This window comes from Theobroma cacao, chromosome 9 (assembly GCF_053813885.1).
Source record: "Theobroma cacao isolate CCN51 chromosome 9, ASM5381388v1, whole genome shotgun sequence".
NCBI classification, from domain to species: Eukaryota; Viridiplantae; Streptophyta; class Magnoliopsida; order Malvales; family Malvaceae; genus Theobroma; species Theobroma cacao.
This window is the reverse complement of record NC_142647.1, coordinates 2,051,631-2,070,462: the sequence shown is the minus strand read 5'-3', so window position 1 is coordinate 2,070,462 and position 18,832 is coordinate 2,051,631. Positions and strand designations below refer to the sequence as shown.

Below are 18,832 nucleotides of genomic sequence, written 5' to 3'. Positions count from 1 at the left end.
AAATTTATATTTATTTTTAAGTCTTTAAAAAATGTACTGTGAGGTGGTAACGTTTGATGAATTAATAGCATACGAAAATTATCGACAGTAGATTAAATATTAATTTTTTTTTCTTTTCCGTAATGAGTAATTATAGAGTAAATCTGAAATTAAATACGTGAAGGACTTTTCCTGATACATATTGCCCAACGAAGCTTAGCATCATCGACAACAAGTACACGTGTCCCCAAACAAAATAAACGAATGTATTGTATTTTCATAATTACAAGTTTTTTTATTCTTTTTTAATATTTTATTGTCATTATTATTTTATGCTTAAGCATTCGGTTTAATAATAATAAATGCGCTTGTATTTATTTGAAAAGTTAAATTTAAATTTCTTTTCCAAATAAAAAAAAAGAAAATATCGTTTTGGATTTATTTTTTTCTCTTGTTTACAAGTGTCTTGAAACTCAAAATGAAAATGATGATATCAGGTTTGGATTTTAATTCGTGACAATTAAATTAATTAATTATTGATTTTTACAATATTAAATTTGGTGTTCACACATATTTAAAAACTTCATCTAAATGATAGATATATTTATTTTGAAGTCAGATATTTAAAAAATAGTAAGTACCTTGCCTATTTACATCTTTACTTATTAGACATTAGAAGTTTTAGTACTTAATCCGTTTCTAAATATTTGTTTTTTTTTTTACTTTGATAAATATAAAGATAAATTTTTTTTTTTGATATATTTTATATTAAAATTTGAGAAAACTTATAATATAAGTCTTGAATATCTTAAAAAATGAAAAAGGACTTTAGTTTGAGACATCCAAAAAAAATATGAACAAAGGAAAAAAGATGGAGGGAGTAATAGTATTATAATTGACAAATTATGATCATTGTATTCAAAGATTGTAAAGGTTTCTATCAAAGAAGGTAAACAATGATATAAAAAGAAAAATTTATGAAAATTATATGCTTATCTTTAATTAAACATAGAAATTAAACAAAAAGTCTAGACATAGGGTAGTATTTACAATATAAAATTGGGGTGTGGCTATAGCAATCTCATATGGAAATGCCCCTGTCTTAATAATTAATTAAACTTGAACATCTTAAAGAGTTCAGAGTGGAGGTAAAGAAATTAAGAAGCTGCCATATTTATAAAAAAAGAGAGATGATTGTGTATGTATGTATGTATGTATGTTGTTGTTATCGATTTGATCAATGCACTGCGTTTCAATTAATTCCACTTGGGAGAAAATGGAAGGTAGTGATGGCAATGACTAGCATCAATTTACATAAGCAAACAAAAATAGGCCTTAGACATGCAGCTTCAAAGTATTCAATGATTCATCATCCAACAGAAGGAAGAATCCAAAGATGGCCACCTTCCTATCTCATCAAGGACTTTCTGTCTTTCTTTCACAGTCCGCCATCAAACCAGCTCAACTTCATGAAGAAGTGGAACTACAGCTCCCCTTGAAGATGAGAAAGTTGAGAGTGGCCAAAGCAAAATAGATGAAAGTTCCTTTTAAATGGATGAAGAAGCAACTGAAGTTTGTACCCACCACGCATTGCCATCCAGGCCCATACATCTTGTCGAAATCCTGTAAACAAATATGAATCCGGAAAGTTGTGTAAGGGAAAAAACAGAGAACAAAACAAGGGATGGTCTGAAATGAACTGATAACCTTTATAATATAGGCAGCGATGGGAATGCAGTCAAAGACTTCATAGAGATCAAGAGCCCGAGAAGCAGAAGCCAGGGCTTGAGCCTGCATCTTCAAGGGCATGTCTGTCTCTTCAATCACAGCTTTACCTTCCAACATCTCTTCCTTTCTTTCTCTCAACCAGCTGATATCAAATAAACCTGGGAGACTGGGAGGAAAGAGATTTTAGCAGAAAGAAACAGAGAAGCTTACTTCTCTCTAGTCACAGCCTCGTCCCTCTTTCCTAGCCTGAAGGAACAATCATCCGATGTTCCTTTGGACTTTCAAGCTGCCATGTTTCTTTTTCTTTTTAAGAATTTCCCTTTCACCTCATCTCCCACGTCACTGTATCTGTAACTATATTTTGAGATGTTATGGCAAAGGGTAAAGCAGGTGAGGCAGATATTAAGCAAGGAATCAGTGCCTTTACTAAGTTTAGAATCAATGAAAACAATGTACTATTTTGTATTTGGGTTCTAGACTTCCTTTTCCAATAAATAATTATAGTGATAGAATTTTAAAAAGTAATTAAAAAGAATGGAATATTTTCTTGCATTTCATTTTTTGTAGGGTCCTGATGTGATAAGATTTGGGACGATAACTTATGACTCAAAGAACTTACTACCATGGAGTAAAAGGGTTAACATTTCTTTCTCCCACAAAAGAACAAAACACAAATCCACAGATGGAAGTGACATGATTCATTTCATCCAAATACAGTACCTTACTATCCTCTATGTTTGCAAACCAATAGGCCATGGCTACACCCCTTTGATTATCTTGATGGTAATAATTAGTAAGTAGGCAGTGTAATGTAATTCACATCTTCACAGTTAACTTGAAAAACTAAAGGGCATCAAAATAACATATGTTAAAATTATTCGACATACAAAAACGTATGGCAACATGTTACATTAAAGCAAATGAATAGAACTTATGGCTAACTTCAACCAGAAATGAACAAGCACCATGGCTTCTTTCCCCCCAAAAATTCTCAAGCTATGGTGCACAAATGATCTCAAAACCCATCTCAAGTCGATAGATCCTCTCATGCTGATCCGGTTTTTCTAGCTTTATTTGGACGACCTCCTGGAGAAGCGTTTTCTCTACCATGGGAATGTTTTCCACCCCTGTAGTGCTTTCCTCCCCTGAGAAGCATAAATAAAAGATAAAATAAAAAAAATTAAACAGGTAACTTAAATAGAAGAAAGACCATAGAATGGGGATTTCCTGGGCAATTTCTTCTTCAAACGAAAGAACGAAGCTGTATAAAGAGTATGGCACTGACCTTGCTGGATAACGCTTGCTTTCCCGATGCTTTTCTTGGTTACCACGAAGTAGACTCCAATACTCCCTCTCAGCATCACCTATAAAACATTACCCAGCCCTTTTATCAGTTCCTCATCTAATACATCAGGCTATCTTGACTTGAAGTCCTCAGCTCCTCATGCAATACATATTTTTCAGCGTTATGTAAGATGAAAATTAGTCGATAAGGATATCAACTGTGACATCACAGTGATCATGGGGCTTTCTAAGCTATACACACCAAGTAACTGTCATAGAATATAAAGGTAACCATCCTAGTAAAACCTTCTAGTAACAACAGGAACAAAAATTACACAACATGCAACAAAAAAATTCAAATTAAGGAGTAAATGAGATATAACGGAAGTTGTTTCTGCCTTACCAGTTACTGGTTCTAAAGTAGCAACGAAATTTTTGACAACCAAACCACCTTCTTTAGCCAGGACCGCAGCAGCACGAGCTTTCTGGGCTGCTTCAGGTGCATCAAACCGTATGTAACCCTTATCCTCTCCAACTTTGAAGTCAACATACTTCACATGTAAAAAGATACATCACGAGTAAGAAGTAAATAAAGAAGAAGAATTATCAAGTTAATAAAAAAGAACCTAGAGAAACAATTATCTAGTAGAAGGTCTGTTACTTTATCTTTCTTTTAGTTTTTAGTTATTCATTTGTATAGAACTAAAAAATGTAAAACAAATTACGATATAAGTAAACAATCCAGAAAAGAGAGACCAATTTCAATTAACACTATTAAACCTCATGAAGTATTAACAAATGAATTTTGGTAAGGATCAGCACAGAGAAAATAATGAAGGCTCTAAATCTCAACAAAACAGAAGAAGAAACCATCATCCTTAATAATACCTTTACAGTGCCAAATTTTTGAAAGACACCCTTCAAATCCTCACGCAAAACAACATTCATATCATTTTTATAGATAGATGCAGTGGATTTATCTTCCTTCTCTTCAACCTTTTGAATGGGATTTTTGGTGTTCATTCCTTCACTCCACACAACATGTTTCTCTTCAATCTTTTCTTTGTTGTCATTGTCATTTTCTGTAGTCTTCTTTTCACTGCTTCCAGTAGCTTTCCCTGAGTCTAACCCTACTTCTATTTTACAAGCATTAGGACCATCCTTAGCGAGTTCATCAGAACCATTTTGCTCTGCAGAGTCCCCAGCTGAAATGCTCTTTAATGTAAATCCAACAAGTAAGCCCTTGGGGTATCTGTGATAATCATTACATGGAGTTTGGTTACCAACATATGACAACAAAAACTAATGCAAGTTGAAGATTATGATTAATTACTTACTTTTCTCCTCCATTTGAGTTGTAATCACCATTTGAACCTGTGCTCTGACGATAATCCTCAAGCTCCTCTGCTTCTTGTTCTCTTATAGCATCAAAATCCTTCCTGAAATGAAAATTGTGAGAACTATCGCATCAGAAAATAAAATCATAACAGCAACTACAACCACTTATTCACAAGCAACATCTATTTCCAAATCAACTATATCACACAACTTGATTATATTTTCTCATTCATTTGCGATGTCAATACTGATTATATCTATTTCAATATATGACACCATTAGGTAAACAAATTGCGACAAAATACATGATTAGGTAAACAAATTGCGACAAAATACATAGCCACAAGTATAACTTACTTTGGTTTTAGTTCCAGCTCAGCACCTGCAAAAACCAAGCTTTGCTCCAGCACCTTTTGAGCATCCTCCTCAGCTGAGAACTCAATCAAAGCAGTGCCACAAAAGTACTTTCTGTGTGCCACATGACGAGGCAACCTTACACTATTAACCTAAAATAAGTAAGAAGATAATCAGTATGCATTAAACCGCAAACATACCCATAACCCCTAAACAAATTATTGGCTTTCACGAATGTAATTACACAAGAAAGTAATTGAAACCAGAAAAACTATTCGCATTGAGCAATACCTTAGCATACTGACCAAAAAGGGCTTCCACATCCTCCCTCTTGACATTGCACTCGAATGGTGAGGCAGCAATTGTTCTACTGTCCAATTGCTCTATCAACTCCTCGTGCTCTAATAGCTCAGTGCTTCTACCAACTTTCTTCCCTGAAAGACAAAAACCCAAATTCTTAATTAAAAAAAAAAAAGTCTTTCTTAGCTTACAAGAAAAAAAAACCCTTTTTCTTCTCTTCGAGTTTGTAAAACTGACCATCTTCAGAAACCTTGAGGGAAGAGGAAGCTCTGAGAGTTTCAGCAACGGCTTTCAAAGTAAGCTCTGGTACATCTTCTGCCTTCACAGCCCCTAAATTCAAATGTGCTCTCATCTTTGAAAACGAACAAATCAATGCCAAACTGACCACTTTTTATTCACAGTCAAGATCAACAAAGACTAAGCACCATGAAATAAATAAATAAATAACATACTCTCTTCACATACAAACAACAGGTAACCGAGTTTCTTAAGAAAGGATACTGCCATCTTCACTCTCGCTGATTTTTTTCTTGAGAAAATCGTCTCTTGGAATATTGCTATCGCTGAAGTAAAACTCCACCTGTAAATTGATTAAACAAAATTAAATAAAAATCATTTCTGAAGCGAGTCAAGTGCAAAAGGAAATTACGCTTAGAAAAAGATGGGAGAGGAGGATTTTGACCTGGCGAAGAACAGCCTTGGCAGTATCTTCGCCCAAAGAAGCCGTCGCCATTGTTGTACGTTAAATGCTTGGGAGACAAAGAGAGAGGGCTCGAAGAAGAGAGAGCGTCGCGGGATGTTTAGGGTTTAGGGGTAGTTTCGGTTAAGAATTATATACGGTGGGCTTTTTTTAATGTCGCTGTTTCCATTGTATCGACTCAAAAAACTCGAACACGAGTCCGACACGACCACATGGGAGATGCGGGGTGAGTTTACTTTCCCGCACGAACTCGGAACTTCCCCCTGTCATTCTAAGTTTGAGTAAATTTTCTTTCTGAACTACCAAATACCTTTGTCCCTTTGCCACGCCAACACAAAATTACCCATTGACGCTCCCATTCCAAGTCAAAAAAAAAGATTTCTTTTTTCTTTTGGCCAGAAATTAGGAAATAAATTGAATTCAAGAGAAAAAATAAAATAATTAAAAAATTTAAAGTATTGTCACTTTTTTTATTTACAAACCATTTTTAGTTAAAAATTTTTAAAAATTTAAATAAAATAATTTTTCAATATATATTTGTTAAAATTTAATTTAATTCACAAAATTAAAATAAAGCTATCTCCCGACGGTAACACAGAAAATCTCTATCACAAACCACCTTAAAAAATACATTGACTGTTTAACTCATTGAACCTTACGACCCAAGATCATAACATCTGACATACCATAATTGACCTAATTTGATATCGTGCTCGAAACAGAATCATTAACCAGAATTTCTCACTACAAACATGGACATGAAAGAAGAAACACCACAAGAAGAACAAGAGAAACATCATCACCAAAACCAAAAGTCAATCAACCTTAGTAGTCATCTTCTTGAAAGTGCAATAGGCACAACCATATAACTTTATCAACAATTCATCTGCAGTTAGACATTTCCACATTCTCAACCCTTGTGCATCCTGTGATGGCACTGTTAAGATTTTGTGGTAAACATTGACAAAACAAAATCAAAACCATGGTAATATGGCATAATCATTTGCAAATTTGCCATCAGAATAAATATGAAAATGAAAAATGACCACACGTAAACCAGCAATGGAGATTTGAATATGTTTAGTACAATATATAGCAACCATAACAGAAGTTCATCTCCCCCACCCTCAACCTTGACTCCATTTACTCTTCGAAGTTAGTTTCCATTCCATGTTTGTCTTTTTTTCTGATCAAACCCGATAGAAGTAAATATTCAGGACTTTGGTGACTTATTTATGAGGGAAATAACTTCAAGCCTGCAATAGAAAAGTAACAACAAACCACCCTTCTTTGAAAGCCAGCAGGTTTTTGGCAGCTAGCATCTTTTTTTTTTTTTTTTTGCTCAGCAGCTAGCAACAGCTTAATTGGCATTGAAATATGCTTCACATAAAATCCTCTTCAAGTTCCTGCAATGACTTGCTTGTCTCTGCAATTTGTTTGTTTGATGTCATCTTTTCAGAGACCATGAGACCCTTATAGCTTCTTATCTCTGCTTGCCTTTCCTTCTCAAGCTTTTCCAGCTCCTCATGTCGTTTCTACCAGAGATATCAAAGGGATTATCATTTTAGACACATAATCAAGAACAGATGTCATGTGTGTACATGCATATGTGATCACCGATAACCAAATTTCTTTATCAAAATCCAGGAATTGTAAATACAATTCGATGTTTAGCACCTGTTGTATTGGACAAACCACATCATATCCCATAAACACCTACATGAAATTATTAGGTTTTCAAGACAAATATCTGAATTATTAGCCGCACAGAAAAGCTGAACATGAGTCCATTCAATCATTGTGGCATCCTGACCATAATTTCCAGTACCTCACTATATAGATCCGTATTGGTCTAAGAAAGTGAACAAGAAACAAAACCTGAGTGTATTAACATAATAAAACTACGACATATAGATGCTATTACCCTTTATTCTTTATAGATTATCCTGCACCTGCTTCAGCTCCATAAATCTGCTATGGTGTAAATCCCTTTTTACCCTAAGCAAAATCCTGTAGGATAACTTTCATTTTCACGCTACAGCCATTTAGGATATTCATGTTCTATAGTATACCCACATAAACCATCAACTGATTTAGCTGCCATCAAATTGACCAAATAAGGAAAAAAACAGTCTAAGGAAAAGGGGCTTACTTTTTCCCTCAGCTGTTGCTTTCTCTCTGCTCTTTCCGCTGCATTAACAGCTTCTCTCTCAGCTGCAACAACATATCATAATAAGTGCCCTCACTGACATCAAGATTAGATAAAACAATACTAATTTCAAGAACAGTATACCTAATGTAAAGAAGTGTAGAAGACGCAAAAGGCAAAACAAATATAGAATAAGAGTATGCATACTATGATGGAAAACAAGATGCAGAAAACGGAACAAGCAAAATACAAAACCACAGAAATCTCACCAAATTGCTTTCATAAACAATGATAATTCTATCCTTAGTAGTACTAAGGCATTCCAGAAAATGAAACCGCATTCATTTGCATACCTTTTAAATCAGGTTTCCTTTCCACTTTAGTCCTGTTCAACCTGTTAACTATCTCATTTATCCGCTTCTCCACTCTCACAGTCCGTACCTAAATCACATGATAAAATCAGGCAAACATCCATTCCAGAAGAAAACACAAATGAGCAATAATAATAACAATATTAATAAAAATAAAGAAGTTTACCATCTTGGGATTGTGAAAGCCAACTTGTCCAACATCCATGGAAGCAGTTTTCTTCAAATTGGACCATGGAGTGTAAACAACATCAATATTGTTCACTTTGTTGCCTAACCTCACACAATAATTAAAGAAAAAAAGAAATTCCAACTTATTATATCAAACATATTTAAATTACATTTTACAAAAAGAAATTGATGAAACTAAATATAAACCTTGGATGGAATTAGCTTTAACAAGCTGAGCGCAATCTTCGAGCACACCTTCGCTTATATCATCGATGGTTTGACCTTTCTGAAGTCGTAAATAAACATGAGCAGATGACATTTTATCCACATGGAACCTGTAATAAAACGAAATTCAATCACCCAAATTTCCTAAATAAAAAAAATCGAAAAAAAAGCCCTAAGTACCTTTATTTATGGCAAAAATGACGAAATTTCAAAATTTTTTATTGCAATTGTAAACAAAATCATGAAAGGAATTACCAAATGTCTTCGGGGAATCCGTATCTGATGAGTTCCTCGTTCTCGTACTTGTCAAGTCCCATGAAAATGGTGTAATCGCCAGCTTCTGGTCGGGCTTTGAAGTAAAACACCATTTTTTTTTGGAAAAAAAAAAAAGTTCTTCCTTTAACCCTTTTCTCTCTTGTGAGACCAGAAAGGAAATTAGGTTTTCTTTTCCCCCTTCAATTAGGGATTTGTTGAGAATAATGATTACCTCAGGACTAAGGAGATCGGTGTTTGGTGCTTTGCCTTTTTCCACATAACAGCGTTTCAATTAAGCTACCGGCCGCTACCAGTACGTGACCACGGCGTTACGGGGTTAAATTCTTTTTTTATTTCTTTTTCCATTGGTATTAATCTGAGAAAATAGATTTTTGTCATTTTTAATTAATATTTATATTTTTTATTTTATTTAAGTATATCTTAATCTTAATGTAATTAAATTTTATTAATAATGATAGCTTCGATTACAAATGGAAGGATAAAGTGAAGTCCATTAAATTATTTTTCAAAGAATTTTTGATAAAAAATGTCATTATAAAAATTAAAATGAATTTTTAATAATTATTTTTATTATGATAGTTTATTTATTTAATTTACATTGACAAGAATACTAGTCGTATTTATTAAAATTAAACATAACAAATGAATGGTACTTTTTTTAACTTTAAATTTTTTTAATTTTTATGGATTTTAAGATAATTTTTTTGAAAAGAAGGCAAAATTTTTTATTTTGATGTATTTTACATTAATTCGTATAGATATTCAATATTTTTAATATAAAAAATTAAGAAAAATAAATTTAAAATATAAAAAACAAGAATATTAAATATTTAAAGAAAGATTTTATTTCAAAATATTTTAAAAAGTATGAAATGTTAAAAAAAATTGAAATGTCTTATCAAATGTATTTATTTTACATCAAACATTAAACTATTAATCGTATTTACGTAACATTAAATAGTAAATGAATAGTAATTTTTCTTTTTCTAAATGTTTGTCTTTCTTTAATTTTTATGAATATTAAAATAAAATTTGAATTTCTTTTACAATATATATTCAATATTTTTAATATAAAAATTATAAAAAATAAATTTATAATATAACAAAGTAAGAATATTAAATGTCTAAAAAATTTTTATTTTGAATATAGGCCTAATGTATTGTTTTGGGAGACAAAAAAATTCTTCAATTAACAATCGTGAATCTGTTTGCATGCTGTGGTAATACAGGAAACAAACACAAGTGAAAAGTAGTTGCTGTAAAGAATAAGGCATTAATGGTATCTATTCTATCCCTCGTATTTGCGGAGGTTCTCAAATCCCATGTAATCATTCTGCTCAATCTTCTCCATCGTGCCTGATATGCCAACCCCTCCTACAATCATTAACAAAAGGGACAAAAATAAGAGCACATCCAAGGTAGTAAAGAGAAACCAGAATTACAGGGATGCTCTCACCTAGTGAAATAGCGCTGACGAATATCGTGAAGGGTAGAGCAAAGATGATAATGGGTTCCCTTCCGGTTAATCTGATCAGCTTATCGACAGTGTGTTGACCTATTAAGGCCGCAATGACTGATACAACGATGAAGTACAGAGCCGCCATAACAGGTTGCAGAATGATTTATACCATCACCCGGAAGTTTGAATAATGGATTTTCATGGAAAACAACCCTTTTTGACTCCCCTTCGTAGAGGTGCTAGGATTATGTAACTCACCATAAGGAACTGGGAAACCGTTCAGAGGGTAGTATTCTACAACAGACATTGAGGAGGAGAAGGTCATCCCGAATGTGGCTGTGGCACTTGCGACCTGCACAATTTGGAAGGATCTCAACTCAAGGAAAACAACAGCTTCTGCTTTCTGAAAATGAAATTTCTAGACCAGACCTATTTGTTTTTCCCTTATGTTTTACCGGAGGAGGAATTCCCAGCTCCAAAAACAATCGACCCATAGCAAATCCTCCACCTATTCCAAGAAGTCCACCAACTATTCCTGCTACCATGCCACAAGCACAGCAGAGAACAAGCTGATACCCTTTCCAATTCGTGCCTTCATCACCCTTGGAGGCAATCACTTTCCATCCTTTGCACAAGCCATTTGCCTCATATAGATTTATCCCAACAGAAACTGGTACCTGCAGATGCAAGATTGTAAAGATAGGAGTAGCACCTTAGCTACAATAGTAGAGGGAGGAAGGGGGGGTGTTAAGTATCTGCAACAAGTTTAATGCCCAGTACGATGTTAAAACATGTAGCTGTATAGTTCTGTTACCAACAAGGCATGCCTTATCAGTATCAGTTAGTTCTGAAATTTATTAACAACATGCATGTGAGGACAGAAGAAAGAAAAAATCCTTAGCAATCTGAACTGCAAGATATGCAAACCAAACGAAACAGAGAAGTCCAAGTTCTTTATATTTCCAACGAATGTTTTCTAGAATTGTGGCCTGCCATTGGCAATAGCCAATCATGGTTGCAGATTAAGATAGTTATCACAGGTCTACAACTTAACCAACGTTTTTACCTACCTCTCGTCTCTTGATTTCCTTTCCAGGCTCATTGCTTGGGCCAGCAGGAAGAGTTTTGTACACGATTGGAGTCACAGTCTCTTAGGAACAAAAAAAATACAAGCAAGGTTTGCTCTATGTATTCTATTACAGTACTGAAAGGAAGAGCGAATGAGCTCATCACGTGATTCCAACAACTTGGCAGCCTCCTGCATTTATGAAACGAGGAAATGAATCCAATATCCAAATGGGTTTGCATATTGTTTCATACCACGCTTAAGGTTACTAAGTTATAGATTCATGTTATTGAAAAATAATATGCATTTTAAGGTTACTGCTTTAGGTGCTCGACGAGATTAAGTATATAAGCATTAGATATTTCAGTAATGAATATCTAATATTTCAATAACATTAAAATGCTGTAATGTTATAGAAAATAATGTCATATCTTAATGTTACTGAGATAATCTAGAAAAGTTAGTTTACCTGTTTCAATACAGTCTCCCTTTTCCGTGTCTCAACACCCTTAAAGTATGCCTTAACAGATGTATCTGGAAACCAGCATAATCTGTCTTGGATGTTCCATTGTTACTAAAGCAGAACATAACACAGGAAACTGTAACTCAATTAAGATTTACCTGTACAGAGAAGAATTAGCAAAATTGTGAATGTCCAGTCTGGAAATATCACATTGAAAGTGACTCCTATGCTAATGCCTAGCAGGAGCATCGGCTGGATAATCAGCACCAAATCATAGTCAATCATGGGCATGTCAAGTCGGGGATGCCTTTGCCTTAATTTATAGTAAACGGTTGAGGCTGGTGCCCCCATGATCATACCTGAACAAACCCAAATTTCAGGTTTTTAGCTTGTGGAAGTGATTTAGGAAGCAAAAAATTCAAGCGAACTGCCTAAAGGAAAGGAAAGAATAGGAAACATGTCAAGCAGTTGACAAATCGTCCAGGCCCTATCATGTATCCTTGTTTTAAACTGTATCTAAAGCAAATGCAAAACTATTCCCTTTTCATAGATTCGGAATCACATCCTGAGATAGATTTGCATTTGGTTCATACATTTTGATATAGCTGTTGATGATTTTTTATCAAACCCAATGATTAGAGTCAGCATGGGAACAAAAATGCCACCACCACCCACACCACCTACACTTCCAAATGCTGCTCCAAAGAATCCAATCACGGTACCAACAACAATTTGCCAGCCAAATTTCAGTTCCTGAAGAGTTATTTGACGGAAAAAAAAAAAAAAAGAAGATACATTGATTGAAGTGAATGATGTGGAACATACGTGTAATAAAATAGTACACTTTTGAAAACTAAGCCTACTGCAAATTCAACTTACAGACTAGACATGTTGATGACCAGATTGTTTGGTCATCTGTAAAGGAATCATGGCTTGTAAGACATTATCAAATTTGGTGTCTTCTCCTCTTTTTTTTTTTTTTTGAAAGTTAAATATGAAATAATTTCATATCAAAAGGGAACATCCCATTTACACAAAAGGGGAGGGAACCTGGCAATAAAATCAGCCCAGGATCCTACCCTAGGCTTGTTTACAAAAAATTGGCCAGCAACAACTTAACCTGTACAATAATATTGACAAACAAAAATACAAGGCAAGAACCTCTTGCAAATCAGAATTAAGGCAAGGGATAAGTAAGAAGAGGAAACATAACCGTTAAGGATGCTTCTTCCTCTTGCAAATTAGAGTTTGAGTCATTCCCTAGGATGGTCCATGCCTTTCCGTGAAGAAGGAAGCCCAATTAACTCTCAGTCGTGGATGACCTACATCAACAACTCAGGAACAAGACTATTTGCAGCCTCATTATCTGACCTTGAAATGTGCCTAATTTGCCAACCGCCAGTAACTCTGTTTTTAGTGAATGAATCTGGAGGATAAGTTGTCTCAACCGCCACGGGACTTTACTAGGAGACACAACCTTTTTAGAAGAGTCGGATTCGATGATGATGTTGGTGGAGTTCACCCAAGAGGAGGCTGCAAACAGGATCATGGCCTCCCTCACTGCTAGAACCTCTGCAAGGTTAGCGTCACCCCAACCAGCTTTCTTATAGAAAACGAGCTTAACAGCACCGAAGTCATCTCGTAACACCCTTCCAATGCTAAGATGTCCTAAACAGTCCCTAGCAGCTCTGTCAATATTGAACTTGAACCAACCATTAGGCGGACAATCCCATGAAACTTTGGGCTTATTGTGCTTCCTTGAGGTAAAGGTAGTGGCAAAGGATTGATTAGGAAGATATCAGTAATGGAAGCATTATCAGGCCATCTGGATTTAACCCACCATGCCAATCGCAGTTTAATGATTTCCATCACATTCATAGGATCCCAAATTTTGCCATCAAAAATCATTTCATTTTTATAGAGCCAAATGGACCAAATGATGGTGAAGAAAGACATTCTCCACATTTTTCTTATTGACATATCGACTTAGTAGGAGTTCCAAGCCTTAAAGAATGAGACAACATTTTTTGCCATGCAAGTGATGATATCCCATTCACACACCAAGAGTTCCATATTCTCCAAGATTCATAACAAGTGAAGAAAAGATGGTTTATCGATTCTTTTCGATTATTGCACAATGCACACAAGGATGCCTCAGGTTGCAAAAGGTTTCTTTTGACAAGCTATTCTTTGACAGCCATTCTACCCCTGAGAACTTGCCATACAAAGTTCTCCATCTTTGAGGGAGCTAAATTAGCCTACACATACTTCCATTATTCTATATCCGCATCACAATTACTTAAGATAGATTTGCAGAATGAGTTGGCAGAGTAGTTTCCATTCAGGGTGAATTTTCAAATTAATTTATCGTTAATCTCTAGGTCGAGGTAAATACCCTGTAGACAGCCCATGAATTGCTCCCATGCCTTTTTCTCCCTGTCAAATACGTTTTTTCGTAACTCAAACATGACACTAACATACCCGGTTGGTCCAAAAGCCAAACTCACAAACCTTGTTGGTTTTGTTTGTAGCAAAAGCGAAGATGAGAGGGAAAGCCACTTTGAGGGTAACGCTTTAAATCCACTCGTCATCCCAAAAGTAAATATTTACACCGTTCCTGATCAAATAGCCAATACTTGCACAAAAAAGAAGAGAAGCTCCCCGAAAAGGTAAGTGCACGTGTAATGTTTTTTCAAATGGTAGACATGTGCCTACCACTCGAATTACAAGGTAACAAACTCAAATTATCCCCCCGTTTTTCCCTATAATCATTGAGCGCCACAAACTCTCATTTTTCTCACTATATCTCCAAAGCCATTTATTCAAGAAAGCTCTATTCTTCAATCAGAGATCAATAAAACCAAGTCTCTCATGATTTCGGAGATTACAAACCGACTCCCAGTTCACTCAGTGCAAGTGCCTCCTCTCGTCTAAGCTACCCCACAAGAATCGTCTTTGAATCCTATCGAGTTCCTCTTTCACCCCAGATGGTATTTCAAATAAGGATATAAAATAAATCGAGAGGCTTACAAGGACCAATTGAATCAGTGTAACCTCCCATCAATGTAACCATCTGACAAGTCTCGCAGCAAATTTTCAATTACCGGGTGCCAAATACTGATGGAGTGATATCTTGCTCTTAATAAAATACCTAAGTAAATAATAAGAAGGGATCCAGCCAAACATGGAATTTTATTTGCCCAAGCTTGAATAGCATCTCCCACCTTAATGCCGTATAAACTGTTTTTTTGAAAGTTGATCTTTAAGACCAGAGATAACCTGAAAGCACCTTAGAACCCTCTTAACATTTAGAACACTCTTAAGATCCAGTTTGTTCAAAATCATGGTGTTGTTCACATATTGCAAATGGGAAATAGTAAGACCACTGTTGCCAATTTCCACTCCTTTACATAGCCTCATAGCAACAGCCTTGTACATGAGAGCGCTAAACGCCTCAACAACAAGATTGAAGAGAAACGGAAAAATAGGGTATCCTTGGCGTAAACCTTAACTCAGTTTAATTTTTTGAGATGAGGACCTATTGACCAAGACCAAAACAGCAGCAATAGTAATTCATGACATGATCCACTTCCTGCACCGTTCATCAAATCCCATTTTACTCATGACAAATTCAAGGAAGAACCAGTCCACACTTGCCAAATGTCTTTTCGAAGTCCACTTTAAAGAAAACCCCATTTTCTCTACTTTTTTTAAGACAGTCAACAAGCTTGTTGCCAATGAATGCGCAGTCCGTAATTTTTCTACCTTTGATGGAAGCAAATTGGTTCAGACCATTAACGTTCTCAATAACCAACTCTGAATCTATTGACTAAAACCTTCACCACTACCTTGTACATGCTCCCCACCAAGCTGATTGGTTTGTATTCTGTAAGTGTTATGGGGTTATTTTATTTAGGATTAACAATAATGAAGGAAATGTTTATTTTTTCATCAAAATTGCCAATATCATAGAAGGTGTTCATAAATGACATAACCTCCCTTTTAATCTTCGACTACTAAGATTTCAAGAAATTAAAGTTAAAGCCATTCCGTCCAAGTGCTTTGTTTTCATCACAACTAAAAATTGCCTCCTTCACTTCTTCCTTAAAGAATCGGCTTTCAAGATCATGGGATAACTGCTTCAAAAGCATTCTGAGTTCCACATCCCAATCAATAAGTTTAGCCATCAATTTGTGCCCGTAAAGCTTCTCAAAGTGTCGTGCCACCTCCTCCCTAATGCTCGGAGGGTCAGTGATCTCGATATTGTTGACCATTAGCCTATCAACTTAATTCCTCCTTTTTCTTACAGAAACGATAACGTGGAAATATTTGGTGTTCTTATCCCCTTTCAGAAACCATTTAATCCTTGATTTTGGGTGCCAAGATCTTTCTTCCACTTAGTAAAGAGACCAAAGATCAACCCTCAACTTAGCAATTTCCACCTTATGTGACCCACTTTCACTATTAGTTTGCCACTTTTGTGGCTTCCTTTGAATCTCAACCTCCAAGGGGTTTAATTTTATGTTGATAACTACCTCTTATTGATGCTTGCCATTTCTTAATGGCTTAGTTTGGCGGCTCGAAGTCTTTGCCAAAGCTCACCACCTTTACATTGTTTTTTGCCACTTTCCTCCCATGCCGCAGCAAAAACCTCTTTAAAACTCTCCTCATTAAACTAATGGTTGAAGAATCGAAAAGGTTTTGGTCCTCAATCAACATCAGCTTCACGAAGTATAATCGGATTATGGTCAGAGAGAGAGAGAGTGGGGAACATACTTGCCTCAAGGTTGGAAATCTCCCTAGCATATCAACATCCATGAGAAATCTGTTCAACCTACTGAAAGAAACCTTCTCCTTATTATTACACCAAGTGAATTTATTACCGCTCAAAGGAAGATCAATATGACTACCATCGTCCACAAATTGCCTAAAGTGTTCCATTTCCCTCTTATTCGATAACCCTGCTCTCTCATGGTCCCATAAGACAGCATTAAAGTCGCCTCCCAGACACCAAGGCAATGATGTCTCTCTTATAGTCCCATAAAACAATTCAGTCCAAAGGTCCTCTTTTATCCTATCATCATTTGGTGCGTAAATGTTACCAAAGTCGCATAGCTAATCCCCCTCCTTAATTTTGCCTATCATGAGAATATAGTTTCTGCCCACATAATTGTTGTCGATAGAGAAAAATCTTCTTACCATAAGTTAATAATCTCCCAGATGCCCTATCTTACTCCACTGCAAGTAAAGTTGTCAATATGGGTTGGCTCGACCCAGCCCAAGCACTTGTGCGCTGAGAAAATATAAGTCGGGTCGGGTCAGCCCATTTTTTATATGGGCCTTAAAACCTCAACCCAACCCACCCTTTGCTAGCTCATAGGCTGGGTTGGGTCAGTTCATTTTTTATTTTTTTCAAAAAAAATTATTTTTATAATTTTATAATAAAATTATTTTATGATTTAATTTATAAATTAAAATTATTAATTTGATAAGTAAAGATTAAACACATTAAAATATATAAAATAAATAATATTATTAGTAATTAAATTATTAATCTTATATAATTAAATATATAAAATTATTAAATTAATTAAAATTATTAATTTTTTTAGCTCACAAGACTAGCCTGCCCTAATCCACCCAATTCACTGATTTGATGGATTGGTTCATTTAGGCCCTAATTCGAATATGAACTTAAAATTTTAGGTCCAATCCACCTCATATTTGATAAAAATAAACCGACTCAATGAACTAAGCTCATTTTGAGAAGCATAACTGCAAGGCCCTTGAACTTTCCCCTCTCACTTAGCATATTGAAGGGTTTTTTGTTAACCTTTTTTAATTTCATCTCCTGAAACATTACCACATTTGATTGCTCATAATCTACCAATTTTTTAACAGCCCTGTATTTATCATTCCTGCCAAGGCCTGTCTTCTCCTCTATTTTAGCCTCAAAGCTTCATTTCCCGCGCCTCTGGCACCAGAAACAAGCACAAAAAGAAACAGGGAGCAGGAAAAAGTCATCAATATCAATCTTGCAATACCCCATTCAGGTGCAAAGACAACCATCCGGAACCAAGAAAATGGTGAGAGAGATGGCGAAGCAGACTGCAAGGGCGAGCAGGAAAGACGAGGGGATGTTCAGAAACCATAATTACAAGACTGCACGTTTCTCCTTCTCCGACTTTATACTTTTTACTTTATTCGCTGTCTTTCACTTTATGGCAAGATACAACCGTTATGAGCTCGTTTCTTCTTCAATCCTAATTCTTGATCAACCTTGTTACTTTGGGAAGAATATGACTGGCGATGTGACGAGGAATTTATGGCTACTTTTTCATGTCTTGGAAGCCATTTGAACCTCTTGGAAGTCTCTTACTTGATGGAATTGCACGTTCTAATATGAAAATATCTACTATATTTAATACTAAATAAATAAGCTGCAAGCATATGTAAAAATCTATTTCTAGAGAATAGAAAAATGGATCAAAGTCAATTTTGCTTTTTGTTTTGCTCAATCAATCAAAGCCAATTATTAGAGTGGCAGAGAAAATTGTGATCCAAAATGAACCTTTAATGATGCACCAATCAGCTGGGATTTCGTAGCTTGGGTCAGTTCAATTGAAGATTCATTGCCCAACAGTTGTCAATCTTTGTGACAACTGGCATATATAGTCTGGCCATAGCCTGAAGTGACTGCGGACCAACTTGGCGGGACCTTAGCAGGTTCATTGTAGACAAGCTAGACTAGTTTTAAATTGTTGAAATGTAGTGCAAAATCATGCAAAGATTAGATGATTGTTCCAACTTTTTGAGTAGAGGTGACAGACCATTGTTCAAATAGCCCTACAATCCAAAGTCAGTCAAGGTTGCCTTGAATCTATTGGGTGCAAATCAGCCAAAGGCAATGTCTACAGCATGAGGGTGCTTTTACACCAGGGAGGGTGAAGAACCAGAGAGAACAACTCCAAA

The 18,832-nt window shown here is 35.4% G+C and overlaps 4 protein-coding genes across 5 annotated transcripts; all 4 read right to left on the bottom strand.

Annotated features, from left to right (window-relative positions):
- Positions 1-1,211: 1,211 nt before the first annotated feature.
- Positions 1,212-2,205, bottom strand: LOC18587934 (dynein light chain 1, cytoplasmic-like). The gene is made up of 2 exons (XM_007011997.3): positions 1,687-2,205; positions 1,212-1,602 (listed from the first exon to the last, which is right to left on the bottom strand). Exons 1-2 carry the CDS (start codon positions 1,822-1,824, stop codon positions 1,447-1,449), a joined length of 294 nt encoding a protein of 97 aa, XP_007012059.3. The 5' UTR covers positions 1,825-2,205; the 3' UTR covers positions 1,212-1,446.
- Positions 2,206-2,542: 337 nt separating this feature from the next.
- LA1 (La protein 1) lies at positions 2,543-5,939 on the bottom strand. The gene is made up of 10 exons (XM_007011996.3): positions 5,666-5,939; positions 5,485-5,563; positions 5,221-5,370; positions 4,975-5,117; positions 4,687-4,835; positions 4,329-4,430; positions 3,880-4,243; positions 3,395-3,542; positions 2,993-3,071; positions 2,543-2,852 (listed from the first exon to the last, which is right to left on the bottom strand). Exons 1-10 carry the CDS (start codon positions 5,714-5,716, stop codon positions 2,753-2,755), a joined length of 1,365 nt encoding a protein of 454 aa, XP_007012058.3. The 5' UTR covers positions 5,717-5,939; the 3' UTR covers positions 2,543-2,752.
- Positions 5,940-6,498: 559 nt separating this feature from the next.
- On the bottom strand, positions 6,499-9,166 carry LOC18587932 (coiled-coil protein). Of its 2 annotated transcripts, none has more exons than XM_007011995.3 (6): positions 8,852-9,166; positions 8,579-8,706; positions 8,370-8,473; positions 8,186-8,273; positions 7,836-7,897; positions 6,499-7,218 (listed from the first exon to the last, which is right to left on the bottom strand). In XM_007011995.3, the coding sequence occupies exons 1-6, from the start codon at positions 8,962-8,964 to the stop codon at positions 7,066-7,068; spliced, it is 648 nt and encodes a 215-aa protein (XP_007012057.3). In that variant the 5' UTR covers positions 8,965-9,166; the 3' UTR covers positions 6,499-7,065. The 2 variants fall into 2 exon arrangements, with proteins under 2 accessions (XP_007012057.3, XP_088666381.1); XM_088810255.1 differs by lacking the exon at positions 6,499-7,218 and adding an exon at positions 7,603-7,704.
- Positions 9,167-10,160: 994 nt separating this feature from the next.
- LOC18587931 (sulfite exporter TauE/SafE family protein 3-like) lies at positions 10,161-16,134 on the bottom strand. The gene is made up of 13 exons (XM_088810327.1): positions 15,949-16,134; positions 15,150-15,313; positions 13,338-13,548; positions 12,454-12,613; positions 12,019-12,219; positions 11,867-11,931; positions 11,565-11,589; positions 11,402-11,481; positions 11,197-11,320; positions 10,787-11,043; positions 10,591-10,683; positions 10,329-10,470; positions 10,161-10,246 (listed from the first exon to the last, which is right to left on the bottom strand). The coding sequence occupies exons 1-13, from the start codon at positions 16,132-16,134 to the stop codon at positions 10,161-10,163; spliced, it is 1,794 nt and encodes a 597-aa protein (XP_088666453.1).
- Positions 16,135-18,832: the final 2,698 nt, after the last annotated feature.